This window comes from Triturus cristatus, chromosome 4_1 (assembly GCF_964204655.1).
Source record: "Triturus cristatus chromosome 4_1, aTriCri1.1, whole genome shotgun sequence".
NCBI classification, from domain to species: Eukaryota; Metazoa; Chordata; class Amphibia; order Caudata; family Salamandridae; genus Triturus; species Triturus cristatus.
Genome location: NC_140585.1, coordinates 658,085,260 through 658,101,587, shown reverse-complemented (window position 1 = coordinate 658,101,587; position 16,328 = coordinate 658,085,260). Strand labels below are relative to the sequence as shown.

The 16,328-nt window shown below is 44.3% G+C and overlaps 1 protein-coding gene across 4 annotated transcripts in view; it reads right to left on the bottom strand.

Annotated features, from left to right (window-relative positions):
* Nucleotides 1-16,328, bottom strand: part of ZCRB1 (zinc finger CCHC-type and RNA binding motif containing 1) — a 211,793-nt gene that overhangs the window by 69,141 nt on the left and 126,324 nt on the right. For all 4 annotated transcript variants that reach the window (XM_085653067.1, XM_085653068.1, XM_085653070.1 and 1 more), the window contains one exon: nucleotides 10,031-10,140. In XM_085653067.1, the coding sequence (XP_085509193.1) occupies nucleotides 10,031-10,140 (110 nt within the window). The remainder of the gene's footprint in view (nucleotides 1-10,030; nucleotides 10,141-16,328) is intronic.

Sequence of the window (16,328 nt, the reverse complement as noted above, 5' to 3'; positions counted from 1 at the left end):
AGTAAGCGGGCCTACCAGGTCCATGCCCACACGCTTAAAGGGGACATCGATTATTGGTAAGGGACATAGAGGGGCTTTTTTGATCCCTTCGGGATTGGAGTATTGACACCTCACACAGGATGCACAATGTTTCGCCACGTCCTTATAGACTCCCGGCCAGTAAAACCTGCCCAAGAGATACTTCAATGTATTCTCTTTCCCATAGTGTCCACCCCCTGTGTGATTGTGGGCCAACTGCAATACATGTGTGCGAAATGAAAGAGGCACTAAGAGCTGTGTTTTGACCCTTTCCCCCTCTTTGACAGCGCGATACAGCAAACCTTTCTTAATTATAAAATATGGTCCTACCTTGTTTGTATCTGGCTCCTGTACCTGTTCCCAGGCGTGGATAAGGGTCTGATCATCCCTCTGGGCTGAGCGGAAGCTAATCGGAACTGCCTCAACGGGGTCTGTAAGGGAGATAGGAAAAGCGTGATGTGATGTATGTGTCTCTATGTACAGTTGTTTTGCTTTCCTTCTTTCAGTCTTGCTTTTCCGGTCTTTGCCGGTTCCATTCTCTAGGACACTTTTGCTAAAGGGTGCCTCATGTAACCATGTTAGTGCTTCTTGTTTTGTCTCATTCAAGTACTGCTCGAACTTTGGGTGGTCTGTACCGATAATGATTGCCTCAGGTAAGGACAGTATGACCCCTACTCTCCGTATTTGCGGATCGTTAGATATATCGAGGAGGACCTCTGCGACGGGGTAGGACTTTGTATCCCCATGTACACAGGTGACTTGTACTCTTTCCGTTTCTCGTAGTTGCGGTTGGGGAACTAGGGACCTATCCACTACAGACACGTGACACCCTGTGTCAAATAATGCCTTTTGTTTTTTTTCCATTAAGCAGTATCTGCTTTTTGTATCGAGGGGACTCCTGACCGCACAATAATATCCGACCCCTAGAATACCCTACTTCCATGGGTTCTACTGTCGGGGTTTTGTGAGGGCATTGTCAGGCTATGTGTCCCTACTCGGAGCAATGACAGCATTGGGGGCCTTGACTACCCGGGCTTGTGATGGGAGGTACTGGTCTAGGCTGTATACGAGGTTTTAGTTCAGGTCTGGGAGTATGTCTCAGTGGAAAAGAGGGGGTCCGGGCTGCTCCTACTTTAAACTCAGGGGATCTATGGTAAGCACAAGCCAAGTCGACCGCTGTTGCGGTTGTGAGGTTAGGGTGTTGTTTTACCCATGTACGGGTTGTTGTGGGTAGGGCGTCAAGGAACTGTTCTAGATACACTCTTTCTGTCACTTCCTCTACCGTGGATGCATGGGGTGTTAGCCAGCGGTTTCCCAGGTCTCTGATCCGGTAATATAGGGCCCGTGGATTGTCTCTAGTGTTCCACCTCTCTTTCCTGAATCTGGTCCTGTAGTATTCTTGGTCACAGCCTAGCCGTTCTAAGATGGCTTTTTTTACGTCCTCGTATGCGGTCATTCCAGCGGGGTTGGCGGCCTGATAGGCGGCTTGTAACTCCCTAGCCAGGAGAGGAGCTATATATTGACTCCACCGTTCCTGGGGCCACACAGCGATAGTTGCTACCCTCTCAAAGTTAACAAAAAAGAAATCGGGGTCATCCCCTTCTTAAAATTTCTGTAGGACCGACCCGGGAACATTAGGACGGACTCTTGTACTGACGATAGCGTCGGTCAGTCTCAGTATCGCCGTATCTTGAACTTGTTGGTTGGAGGTGAGTATGACGGCTTGATCCCTTAAGGCGCTATGCAACACCTCCCTGTCTTTTCGGGCTGTCTGGGCCTGTTCTTCGAGTGCCAACTGGAGGTGTCTCTGTCCCTCTGCCAGCTGGTTAATTATGCTCTCTATAGTAACAGGCATGGGCTGTGTCATTGTCGACACCTGGCTTTATCCCACTTCTGACACCAAGATGTGGTATTCGTGAGTCTCTAAAGGGGAAGGTCGATCCTAAGAATAAACACCCGCTGGTCAAAAGGTGCAGTTGTGTAGAATCTTTATTCGAACAAGCCTGGTGGGTATTTCAGGGGTATGTTCCGGTATGGTTTGGCTGAATAGGTAGTTTTAACAAACAGAAATGTACAGACACTGTCCCTGGATTCTTCCTTGCGTGGGCCGTCCGACACTTGGAGGGGTCTTGGCTTTCTGTATTCGGAATCCGCCACTTGACATGCTCGATAGGTGAGGGAAGGGAGGAAAAGAAAGAAAAACAGGTCTGAGTCAGCGCTGCTATGTATGCGGTATATTTCGTGCTACCATCACCGAAGACATGTGTGGGGAGGGAAGTGTGGGAGTCCGGGAGGGTCCTCACCCTTATTCTAGTGCCCTACCTCCCTTCGCAACTTCCCCACCACCCCTACCCAAAAGGTCCCCGTAGAGTCACTTGCCTTGAGCCACGGCCAGTAACCCGGACCGCGGCGCTGGGACCCGGGGCGTCTTCTCCTCCCTTCAGCCCACCGGGTTTGGTCGCCGTGTATACCACGTTCTCTCTCCTTGGTTCGTCGTCTCCCGTCTCTTCTCCCTCCTCCTGCGCTCCTCCCCTTCGCCGCTCTCCGTCGTCCTTCGTTTCTCCTTCTCCGCCGTAATCCTGCCTTCTCTCGCTCTTCTCTCCCGACTCGCGCGCCGTCAGCCCTGTTTCTCCTCTCTTTTGGCCTCTTGTGTCCTCTTCCGTCGGTGGCTCCTCCCCCTCGGCCGCGTCGGAGACTAGACCGCTTCCTACTTCCAGAGCGAAGTTCAACGGCACAGTCCCGATCCGCTTCCGGTCCGCTCCGTCCTCCTCCTTACAAGGTGTTTTGTGTTAAGATTGGGGAGGCTATTGCCTATTTTTGGGGGGAGGATGAGGGCACAGTTTAGAGTCCAGGGACACTCTGGGAGGCCTTTAAAGTTACGATTCGTGGTGAATGTTTTGGGGACTAGGCAGGGGTCTTAAAGTCATTACGGTCCAGGTTTGCGCACATTAGAAGACAAGATTAGGGAGCTGGAATGCAAATAAGCACGCATGTTGGATTCTACATTGCAGGCCCACGCTAGGGATCACATTTCTGAATATGACGAAGCTGCTACACAAGAGTCGCAGCATAGATCCAGAAGGAGGGTGGCGAGGCGGTATGGTGAAGCAGGCAGGCCTAGTCGCTCCCTAGCTGAGAAACTCCGATCGCAGGCGAACTCCGATCATATTGTAGAAATACTTGATAGAAATTCAGAGTCGCAATATACCACCATGGATATTTGCCATGTGTTTATGAGGTTTTACTCTGAACTATATGGGCTGTACCACCGGTGGAGAAATCTGATATTACACGATATTTAGACGATATTGTGTTGGGTTGGTTATAACCTGGACAACGTGAGTATCTTACGCAATCTGTGATGGTCGAGGATGTCAAGGAGGCTATAATGTCGCTGCCCAATGGTAAAGCTGCTGGACTTGACGGCTTACCAAGTGAATTTTATAAAGTGTATGTGGACCAGTTGGCCCACCGGCTTTTGGCAGTATATGTTGAAGCCTATGAGGCAGGTATTCTCAAAGGAGCTCTCTTCACTCTCCGCCACCTGAAGAAAATCAAACCCTTCATCCCACTGGAAGACTTTAAATGGGTCATCCAATCCCTGGTACTCTCAAACATCGATTATGGTAACCCTTTCCTCACAGGAACCCCCAAAGTCCACCTAGACCCATTCAGATCTGTGCTCCACCTAGCAGCCAGGCTTATCACTGACTATAAACGTTTTGACCACATCTCCCCAGCCCTGAAGGCTCTCAACTGGCTTCCCGTTGAAGGCAGATCCTCCTACAAGACAGCATGCATCACACATAAAGCCCGACACCAGAATGCCCCGCTGTACCTCACAAATAAACTCAAAAAAGCGGGCGGCTCCAGAATGATGAGAAGCACTAAGACTTTCCTCCTCATCTCCCCTTACTCAAAAAGAAAACCACTCAATCTCGCTCATTCTCTGGAAACGCGCCAATCGTCTGGAATGCCCTCCCAAAGGAATTGCGTTGCAACCCATCCTACACTGCTTTCAAAAAAGACCTTAAACTGCACCTCCTCAGCAAATACTGGGGTCCTTAACCGGACTTCTGACCCAACACTCTGTCTCCTGTGTCCTTATCCCCCTCTATTTCACTCCCTCCTCTCACGTCTCCCCTCTTCTCTCTCTCTCCCTGTACTCTGCCCCCCTTCTTTCCCCCCTCCTACTCCCACTTGCCTTTCCTCCTTCCTCTTAAAATCCCTGCCGGCTGAGCATCCCCCCACCTCTCCCCCAACCTAGTTTCCCCTCGCCTTTCCTTTTCTTATTTCTGCTTCACCCACACCTCAGTCCAGAACCCTTCCCCCCGCCACTCTATATGTAAATTTATCTGCTTTGACAGTGTCTCTGTTTATTATACCTCAATGAAGTGTTTGATTTGACTTACTGTTATACTGTGCTCTTGAACAATTCCTGTAATCTTGTCTTTGCACATTTAAAGAGCTTTGATACCCCCGGGTCTAGCCAGCGCTATATAAAACCTTTCAGATAAATAAACAAATATTCTCTCTCCCTCTCCTCGAGAAGCTTTAATAGTCACATTGCTAAAACCAGATAAAGCAGCTAACAGGTGTGAGTCATATCGGCTTCTCTAAATAAAAAATATACACACCAAAATCATTGCTAACAGACTGCAACCTATGCTTCCCAATCTGGTACTACCAGATCAATCTGGGTTTATACCCAAGAGATCCACAACACATAACCTAAGCACGTTATTTGCAGTGCTTAATTATCTGGACCCTGAGTTCCCGGACGCGGCTGTACTGCTAGACGCGGCCAAGGTCTTTGACTCCTTGCGCTAGGATTTTATGTTTGTGGTGCTGAATCGCATGGGGATGCCACTGTTCTTTTTAAAATGGGTGTATCTACTGTAGAATAGCCCAGCTGCCAGGATACGCCTTAATGGAGTGGTCTCCGACCCAATAAATATCCACAGAGGCACCAGGCAGGGATGCTCTTTATCCCGATGCTGTTCTCTTTGGCTTTGGAGCCCTTGGCTTGCAAGATGCATCAAAAGCATGGCGACGCGGCGCTGCGTTTTAGGCAGCGTCCGCTAGTAATTTCATTATATGCAGATGACATGTTGTTGTATGTCAGGGAACCTGCGCTGCATCTGGCATCTTTACTAAGGGAATATGTGTGCTTTGGGAGAATTTATGGGCTGGGCATAAATTGGAGTAAATCCATGGTATTCCCCCTCATGGATGGAACCAGGCAGGTGGAGCTGGAATTTCCGCTAAGCTGGTCTCATGAACCTGTGCGCTACCTGGGCAGGTGGGTGCACAAGAATCCAGACACCGTGATCAGCATGAACTATGGGCGCGCAATCGCTAAACTGAGTGACAAGGTCACCAGATGGACCCGACTCCCCCAATCATTATTCGACAGAATAGCTATCACCAAGATGACGGTTCTTTCCAAATTGCTATATTTATTTGTGAATATTCCTTTACTGCTCAACAACGCTACCTTTTAGGCTATACTATCTTGTGTATTAGAGTTGGTACAGGCAGGAAAGAAACCTAGATGCAGCTGGGAGACACTAGTGCTGCCATTTGAATGCGGGGTTTTACCTTTGCGCACAAGCCCAATTTGTGCATTATTGTTACTTCCCCCAGCACTATCTTCCACATCTTGCAATTGAAGCAGATAACGCTTACCCGACCCCAACTAACAGCCATGGTGCTACATCATAAAACATTGAGGCACGAGAATGAGTTTGACACAGTTGCATGCCCTGTTAAGGCGTGGAAAGCTCTGGGAACTCGTGCTGGAGTTGAGAACTTATATGCGCCAGCCATGCCGATTGTTGCACACCCAGCCATCTCGGTGACGTGCGAAAAGGGGGCATTAAGTATACTGGCTGAAGCGGGTATTATAAAAATGGGGGCTATGTACCCTGATGGTAAATTTCTACCATTAAACGCCTTCAGGACAGAAACTCCGTGTGCAGCTATGCAGGGTTTTATCTACACTAGGCTGCGCATGGATGTGAGAGCGCTTGAATCAGGACTCCCAGACGAGCCACACATGTTGAAAGCCTTACAAATAGCGATATCTGATTCCACTGGCCTTATCACTCGGCTGTACAATGCATCTCAAAGGGAAAGAGAGGCACAGAACTCCATCTCTTCTGCTAATTGGAATAGTAGGTTAGACAGGCCATTAACCTGGGTGGAGTGTTACGCGCTGACTGGTCGCCTCACGGCAAAATGCAATCTTCGTATAATCAATTTCAAGTTTTTGCACCAAATGTATTACACGCCGATGAGATTGAAGAGATTTGGGTTGCGTGAGAATGCTAAGTGTGCAAGATGTGGGGTGGATGAGGCAAACTTCGTGCACCTTGCCTGGACCTGTGGCCCCATCAACAATTTTTGGACGAATGTTACTTGTACCCTAACGAAGATGGTGGGTGAAACCGTGGTATGCTCCCATGAGATTTGTCTGTTGGGATTAGTGAAAAATTGAAGCCCTGCAGTAGGCGGATGGTCGCTGTCACTATGCTCTTGGCAAAATGTCTAGTTGCTAAACACTGGGGTGGGAAAATGGCATCAAAAACGAAACAATCTTTGAAAGACCTTGTTTACTGTAAAGAGCAATTAGCCACCTATGCCAAAGAACTACCTGAGACCTCTAGGCCGAAAGATTTTTGGGACCCGCTTACATGCTATCTGCTGGCAAATCCATATGTGCCATAGAGTCCTAGTTTTTATCTGAATGATGCTGGAGTGTATAAAGTGTATCCTGATTGCGATTTTACATTTCTGATGATAACCTTGTACTTGATGTATAATGCTGCACCGCATTGGTTGCGCACTGCTTCTTGTTTCATCTTTGTTGTTTTTTTATTTCTCTTTTTGTTATTCATTAAAGTTATGACTCACGTTCGCACTTATGAATAGTTTCCTCGCTATGTCTCAGTTACAATAAGTGATTCAAAATTGGAAAATGCTGTAACCATAGAGCAAATGGTATATTAATGTCATATATCGCTGTAATTGGATTGTAAATTGTATCTCCTATTTAAAAAAAATAAAAAATAAATAGATGTATAAACATGGAAACCATAAAAGAGGTGACCTCAAATATTGACAGAAAAGCCTCGCTTTATTGAAGACAGAACTTTTTTTTTTTAACAGACTCAAAAAAACAGGACTTCTGTCCTCCATATAGTGAGGCTTTTTTGTCAGTATTTGAGGTTACATTCCCTAGTCCCTGTTTTCCTATGGTGAGGCACAAAATACTTAGTGGGTAGGTCTTGACAGCAATTGAGAATATGGGAAGCTGAAATAGGCATTGGAATAAAGTCATATTTAGAAAGTTAAGTTGAGAAAAAGGACCGATCAATAAATGCGTGCATATATATATATGTATACATGCATTGGCACTTTTACAACACTAAGGAGGAGGAAGGAGCACTGTACTGCAATAGTTAAGGAGACAATACAAAATTGAGGACAATTTCTAGAAAGGGAGACAAAGGAGAATATTTTCGGAGTGGGCTCCAAGTACTGGAACTGAGATACATAGCGACAGACATTGGAACCTGAACACAAGAAAATGTAAATCATCAATGTAAAGGTAATGGTTATATTACAGATCTATATTTTCCTGATGTGTGCTTCTACATTACAGGGCAAATGGAGGGGGGGTCGTTGATAGCTTCGGGGTAGTACTTAACAAATTTTGGTCATCTAGCTGAGAAAAACAAGTGGAATTTATTCCCTCTGCAAAGTGAACACACAAATTAAACTAAATGAAAGTCAGAGATGTGTGAATTTCACATTAATGGACTGCAGTTAAATTCCAAAAGTACATCCTGTCAGTTTTAACCAAATGCCAAAACAAGACGTTGTGGCTTACAAGTATAATGCAGCCCCACCTTCATTAGTAACTGCTTTGGTAATGATGCTTAAATCTTCCAAAACATACTCCATGCTTGTAGTGCCAGAGGCACTCTTGTGGTCTGACACCCTGTGATGACCTTTGACTACCATTATTTTAACTGACTTTAGTGTGTTATTTTATCCTAGCCTGGATGTACGATGTCCCTCATATGCCTCGCTTCTCTTACAAGTTTCTTTCTTGTAATCTTGCTGTCTTTCAGTGGGAGCTGTCACGGAGTAGGACAGCCTTGCCAAGAACAGAGCGTGTGGGAAGTGCATTTGAAAGTGTGAGAGGGAGAGAGAGTTGTGGAATGTACTTTTTGGTCTTGAAGTGCAGTGTTGTGGGCAGTGATGCCTCACATGTGCTCGGTGTTGTACATTGAGAGATGAAGTATGTAATGCTATAGGACATTGAGAGATGAACTATGTGAATCTATAAGCAGTTGTGCCCAACTGTGCATTGTGTTGTACATTGATGAGAATTGTAAAGTTCTTACTATTGGCTTTGACATGGCCTCATGTCATCCTTTTTCCTAACTTTGCCTTGCTTCAGCTTTTCTGCGTGCACAGCAGCGCTTGCAAGTTGCTTGGGTTATTCATGTTCAAGGTCTTTTTGTTTTAGAGATAGATTGTTTATGTGCCCGGAAGGCTTTGTGAGCTTCGTCAAGATAAAGGCTGGAACATGTGAGATTTGGAGAAGGGGACGTGAGAACTCCTTCCTGCCATGGGAATGCTTGCTTGAAACCTGGCCATTTCTGGTAAGATTCCTCTGGCCCGGGGGGAGGTCTTTCCCGAACCTTCTAGTGTGCTTTGGAATCATAAAACTGAGGGTTGCTGACTCAGAAACCGGGAGTTTGGATTGTAAATTGTATCTCCTATTTAAAAAAAAAAAATAAAAAAAAATAGATGTATAAACATGGAAACCATAAAAGAGGTGACCTCAAATATTGACAGAAAAGCCTCGAAGGAGCCCGTGATCAAGGCGCAAGTCGCGCTGAAACGCGTAGGGCAGAAAATGTATCTAAAGCACAGTGATGTCCGGATGGAACTAATTATTCCTGTTTGATATGTGCGTTCTCACAGGGGGACACCCACTTGTTTGCATATTTTTCGGCCAGTCCTGGCCGAGAGAACTGCACTCCCGCCGAAGGAAATGGCGGGCCGGCTCCCACAGACTGGTCTAAGGTGAGCCCTCGGGTCAAACAGGCCCCTCTAATAGAACCGGAATTCTGTGCCTGGAGCTCACTGGAGAGTAAAAAGCATGATACTTTGGGAAGCGGAATCCACTGGAGGAAAAAAAGCAATGAAGCAGGGAAACTACGAGTCCCAGAATTCTGTATGGAAACCACCCACCAGAGGGCGTAACTCACCTGAGAGACTTACAAAAGTGACTCGCTTCCTGTGTCCATGCCGCCGAACAAATATCGAAGGAGCCCGTGATCAAGGCGCAAGTCGCGCTGAAACGCGTAGGGCAGAAAATGTATCTAAAGCACAGTGATGTCCGGATGGAACTAATTATTCCTGTTTGATATGTGCGTTCTCACAGGGGGACACCCACTTGTTTGTATGTATGTATATATATATATATATATCTTTCTGATCTCTGGCAGGACGTCCAGTATATTTGCTCGAGTCTTATCTCATATCATTTGCTGCTTGTTTATTAATCAGTATTATTCATACATTTAGATTATTACTTGCATATAAACATATATATTTCTTTGTGGATTTGAATCTTGTGCATTTGGCATCTGGGAAAGCCTTTCTGTTAGAGAGCATTGTGTGAAATAAAACCCCAAGCCTATTCAAACAGATAGAGAGTCCTTGCATTGTGTAAAATAAAACCCTTTTCTAAAGGTGTTGTTTGTTTTGTGTTAAAGTCTTTTTCTTTGCCGGGCGTTTAGCCATCGTGTGGGAGCTTTAGTATCTGATTGGCACAAGCAAGACCATGCTTTAAATAGAAAGAGCACTTGTTCTCTTAATTTCTAATTGTGCAGATAAAGAACTACCCTAGCACTCAAGAGTATTTTCTTTACTTTTCTGCAAACAAAATACATTAGGAATTTGCAAAATGTATACAATGAGAAATACTTACATTTCCTCTTCAGGTTCAATCATTTTCTTTTTCTTTTTTTCTTTCTTTTTTGGAGGTTCACGCTCTCCTAGCATATTTTTGGGGCAGGCATAACTCAAGTGCCCATTATCCTTTAGAGGGCAAAAAGGTGAAACAAAACTGGTTGAGAGCCACCAAAATCTATATGCACAATACCCTGCTTTTAATTATAGAACAATTTTGTTTATTTACATTTGCAGCTTGGGATATTTTGCGTGTCAAGTGTACAGTGAGCATTTGAGGCACAATGAATTGTGTTAATTTCTTGCAAATCCAGTACCAAGTACCTGATTTAGAGTATGGGAGACAGGTGCTTCATCACAAATGGAATGGCAATCCCGTTCACCTTCTTACAAGTAGGTTATATTCTACGGAACTTGTAATATGTTCAACGGGATATCTGTGAGGTTTGTGATAGAGTAACCAGTCCGCTAAACACTAAATGACACCCAAAAATGGTATTGATTCTCATCGACAATTTGGGTAACTTGCACAACCCCTGCAGTTTTCTAGCAGATACTAATGAAATAGAAGAACAAATATGAAAACGGAATAACCACAACCTGTAATATTTGAACACACAATCATGCTAGAGACAACACTGGCGGTGTTCTATTCTTCACATAAACGGCAGAGATATTAACTCCCAATGTTGACTGTCAATAATCTGGACTGGCAACTTCAACTAAATACTAAATTGAACAATAGACCGTTCCAAGGTGATGGGTAGGCCTCTGGGCAGAACAATCACCTTCTTTTTCAAAGCTACAATGAAACTCAACCTGGATGAACTTTGCCGTACCACCCATGGAAATGCCAAGAATTATTCATTTTGTTCTTCCCCCCCTCCCCACCCCAGAAGTCATACTCTTGTATTAACTTTGCTCTAATACAAACTGAAACAGTTGACAGATTTCAGGAACCTGAATAATTAGATAGATAAAGATCAGATCACATGCATTTGAGATTGAGATGGCTCCCGCATTGAGAGGACCCTCAGGTCCCGCTTGGAGGTTAGGTTACACTAGAGCATTATTGGACCGACCACTCAAATACATCAGAGTAGAAAGGAGGCTCTTGTTGATGCCTTCTCGACTAATGAAGACTCAGTCTCTTCAAAGAGAATCATTTGTAAAGCAATTACAGTAACTTTTTGGGGTAGATGTAAGAGTACCGTATTTGGAGGCCAACGAGGTCTGTCTGCAACAGTGCACTGAGTTTGAACTTTACATGCTTTAATCTCCCGGCCTTTCGCACATCAGTCATTACAATGAACACATGCAATAACAGTTGAATCAGAAGAATGAGTTAATAAAATAATGACATACTCCTGTGTAAATAAAGTGCATCATAGCAGAGTCTTTCACTTCATGGATTGGGTATGTGTCTAATACGATTCTTAATAGGGTGGGGAAGGGATATTCACGTCTTGTTTCCTCGCTACATTCCATGCTGCCTGCAAAAAGTTGCTCCTTTGTTTGCAAGCTCTCAGCCAAATATCAGGCTACAAAATTATTGCAATAGAAAAGGATACTTTGCACTGCCTTAAGTGCCTGTTTCTTGAAGGACCACCTTGTTATGTGGTATATTGGACAAAATATGATGAAGTATGGTGGGTTGTCTTTCTGCTTGCAAATGTAGGTTCTGATCTTATTAGTTTTCTCTTTTTGAGCAAAATTACAATTGATAGTTATCCACTTCTGGCCTGAGTAAATTGGTTCTTTCTGGTGGATTTGTGCATTTCATCAGATAGGACTGAGTGTATTTGGAGGTGCCAAACATACCAATCTGGTTTTGTCTGAAGTGTTTTTTTAGGGCTTGCTATTTCATGTCATTGTGCCAGGCCACAAATGTTTTTTTAACTGCAGCATATATACTTATCCATGGTACTATGCTTGGGCCTATCTCTAAGGTACTAAAATTTAATCCCAACTGTTCAGCTTCTATTTTCCGTAGATGAATGGACTTAGAATGAGAACTCATTCCCCTGTGTTCTTCCCAAGCCCTGTCCACTAGTATGTGTATGATCACTGACGTCTCAGTCCATATTTTATTTCAGCCAATCTGCATTGTTCAAGTATGGAATTGTAACTGACATTCGTCCTTTGGCAAAGGGAGTAGCCTTTTCTAGCAATCTGTCATGCAGGGTGTTTTTTTTTGTATTTTTGTCCACGTCCTAGAGTTTGACACTATGTGTGATCTGACTTCCCACTTTGGCATTTACAATTCTGGTGATATGAGAGAAGAGCCTACGGTCATGGGATAGGATTTCATGAAGCTTCATATTTCTGTATTGCTTTGTTGATTTGCTCTTCTTTGCTCAAGTTACTGGCCAAAGTTAAGCCAAGGTTAGGGAAACAATGCACTTCCTCCATCTTAGCACTCACTGTAAAGCTCCCAGTGGGCTTCCGTTGTTGCCTATAGATCATAGTCTTTAATTTGTATGTGTCGATATTCAGACGGCTTATAGTGCATTAGTTTTCCACTAAGCATACCTGTGCCTGAAATCGTTTTGAGGTTCTAGCAATCACTTTTCCTTTAAGGTTGGATCTTACTTGCACAGTGTATCCTATTAAAAGGCATTCTAACAATAGACATTAGTGCTGCATGATTTCTCAGATTTTGTCTCAGTTTATTTTTTGTTACTTAGCCAAATACTGAGATAAAGTCTAGAAATGTTAAATATGGTGACATTTGTTTGGATGTGATATATTCGTGTGCAATGTGTGGAAAAACAAGGACTTGGTCAATAGTTGATAGTCTTTTTATAATGCCACTTTCGATTGGATTCAGTAGGTCTTGGTCTTCACCCATTCTTCCATTGTTTTCAGAATCGGCCTGGCATATCATTTTCAGCTTATATCCATAAGGCTTATTGATCTGTAACATTTCTGACAATTTCTAGAGATTTTTTGGTAGAGGGGTACTATTATGCTGTTTCCCCCCCCAAGCCTGCACAACCAAGCCCCACTTAAGGCATTGTGCCCATTTAAGACCAAGTAGGGATCTATTTGCATCCCTTTTATTGGGTGCTTTGGCTTGGAAATTCATTTTCTCTCCTTGTATTTCCCCTCTCTGTCTTTGCCAGGTCTGCCGGGCGCCCCTTGGGTAAAAGAAAGGTTGCAGGGGGGGGGGGGGGTGACAGAGGCCAGTGGAGTATACAAAGCAGTCAAGAAATCTAAGAGACACGGAGCCCTGTAAAGGGGAGATGTGTCCTCAATCGCATTGATGATTTACTGTCCGAGTGTGAGAGACTATTGGTTCCAACTGCTGCTGACACTGTGCCTAGATCCAAGACCGACGCAGCATACGGAATGTCTGTTGAAGAGGGTCGTATACCCAGCATGTTCAGAAAGGCAATCAATGGTAATGGTACCCAGCCCTGGCAAGCCCCTGTAATGCCCCTGGATGGTTCACTGACTACAACCACTGACTTACTAACATCTACAAGTGAGATTCCATGTAGCAATAGATTTTCACCAGAGTTAGATCTGCCAGAAACTAGCGTTGGTGCTGAGGTCCTAGACGAAAAGGTGAAAGCTAAAAAAGGAAGTACCTCCTTGCCCAGTGATGCAGTCCTATTTAATCCTGAAGCTACTAGCTCTATACCTGATTTATATAAGGAGGGTTGTGCACTGAAACCACAATTGGGACACTAACTGGGCATATTCATAAGTTGATAGTTAGGGTTGGGGAATCAAGTAGTCAAGGCATAGAACCCGGCCTCGAGCACATGAGGGATGCTGCCAGTAGGAAACAGTTGTTACATACAGTTGCACATGACACTTCCCTGGTATCGACTACAAATATTGGTCTGAGTAGACGCACAGCAGGAATGGCTGGAGAAGTAATGGGGGGGGGGGGGGGGGGGGGGGGTAAGCCAGGTCAAAGAGTATACGAGGCGACACGTAGACATTCACAATTTCCACCTATAGAAATAGTGAGGCGTGATATGCCACACCACAGGGAAGGACCTTCTATCCCCCTCGCCACCCAGTGTAAAAAAAATCTAATTGATTAATGTTCCTAAATGTAGCTATTCCACAAGACATGAGAACAAGGAATCCCTAAAAAATAAGTCTATCGATTGGATCAGGCATGTTAGAGGGTGCAGATCCATGATCAGGGAAGACATAGTAAGCGCAAAGAGATGTGTCCTAGCTAATACCACAACAGATGCCATAGAGCTGATTCTAGCTGATGAGAGTTTAATGCATAATCTTATTGCCCTGGAAGTTAGGACTCTTCCCCCTGCCAAGTCAAATATCCAATTCAAGAGGCAGTTGACAACCTTTACCCCTTTGTGTAACTCCAATTTACAGCCTAATAGGACTTTGCCATCGTCCCCATTAGCAGATATTGACTGACTACAGCCCAGTTGTTCACTTAAGATTACAGAAACTAGTGCCCTTGCTTTGTTTCGAATGCAAACCTTCCAACAATCAAAGCGTTATTGAGACCAGTAAATTGTTGAGCTGGTCTAAAGTCCCTTGGGGAACTCATCTGGGAGATGTAACTCATTGCCAGGATATCATCAATATCAATCCTAATGTAGCACCTGTTCATGAGGAAAGGGGTCTGGAGATCTTTCCCCACTCTCCACTTGAGCTTCCTACAAGCCATCACCTGTTCAAATTAATTTCATGGAACATTTCCGGAATTAGAAGTAAATTGAGCCTACCTCATTGGGTACAGCTGGTCCAATCCTACGATATATGTATTTTTCAGTTAACATGGAGCTTAACTCCAACGTTTATGCCAGGCTATGTGTCATTCAATCTGTCCGCAACAGCATCTATTAAGGGTTGCCTGTCATGCGGAATGCTGATATGGATTAGTATTGCACTGAACTGTAGAACTGAGGAGCTAACCACAAATAGTCCTGACATTCAAGCTGTCAGATCGAAAGGTAAATCTGGCTACATTGTAGATATCTACACTGTGTATGAGCTCCTAGGCAATAGGCAGCCTCAACATCCCCTGATTGTTGCAGCGAATTTAATGTAACTTTTGAGCCTCTGGATGAGGATGACACTCGAAGTAAATGAGAAGGATAAACTCTGGCATGTCCCTTTGCTTAACCTGCCCCAGACTAAGAAATGGTCCCAACCAGCTTTGAAACTAAATGCACTGACTATTGAACATAGATTAAGGGCCACCAATGGCAGGACTGTATCAGATAGAGAAGGTGAACTGACCTTCATTGGTCCAACAGGAGCTAGCCGTATTGACTAGTTTCTAGTAGATCTTAGGTTGTGTCCCACACTAGTTGATATGACTATAATTAAGAACATTGATAGTGACCACAACACACTTAGTCTGGAGCTAGTCTCTGCTTGGGAGGGGAACGATAGTGCTCCTAGGAGCAATCAGATCACAAAGGAAGTAGTACCCACTAATGATAAACGTCACCTTAAATGGACCATGGTCCCAGGGGATGAAATTAAACGTAACAAAATTAAGCAATATTTACTTGCTCGGTTGGTAGAGATTCAATTCTAAGCAGAGCCACGAGAAACGTAGAAGACGCTAGTGGGCTGAATGCAAAGTTCTTTGACAAATGTACTGCATACTTTATTGTCAACTCCAAACGTACAAATCACACGGATGGGGACCTAACTAAGTTGAACTAATGGTTCTCAAGTGAGTGTAGATCCCTAAAGAACCAACTGGTTAGAGCTATCAAAACTAAGAATTTACCCCTAGTGCAAGATCTACAGAGGTTGTTTAAACTAGCCATAAAGAAGGCCAAACGGAATTGGGATGAGGAAAAGTGAAGCAAATTGGGGAGGCGTACTCCCAGAAAGACTGCAGTAAATTTTCTTGTAGGGAGGGGTGATTTTGGAAATCAACCTGTACTAGCCAATAATATTACAGCAGGAGACTGGCAGGATCACTTTGGTACCCTCTACTCTACGATCACTAACTATACTGAAGGGATGCCTCACTTGGATTTACCCCCAAATCCTCCAAGGGTTGTTTTTTACCAAGGAGGACATAGAAACCTCAAATGAATCCATTGTACCCGCCAAAGCTCCCGGACCGGATGGAATTCCTGGAGATTTGTTTCGGCAAGACAAAAGTAACTGGTTGAATTACATGCTGTCACTTTTTAATGCAATTGCAGGGGGTGCTTGAACTCCAGATTCATGGAAGGGAGCTGAGGTTATACCAGTTTTTAAAAAAGGGGACCAAAACAATCCAACTAACTACAGGCCTATTAGTTTGATAGACTGCATACATAAGGTATTTAGCAGTACCCTTCTAGTGAGAATCCAGG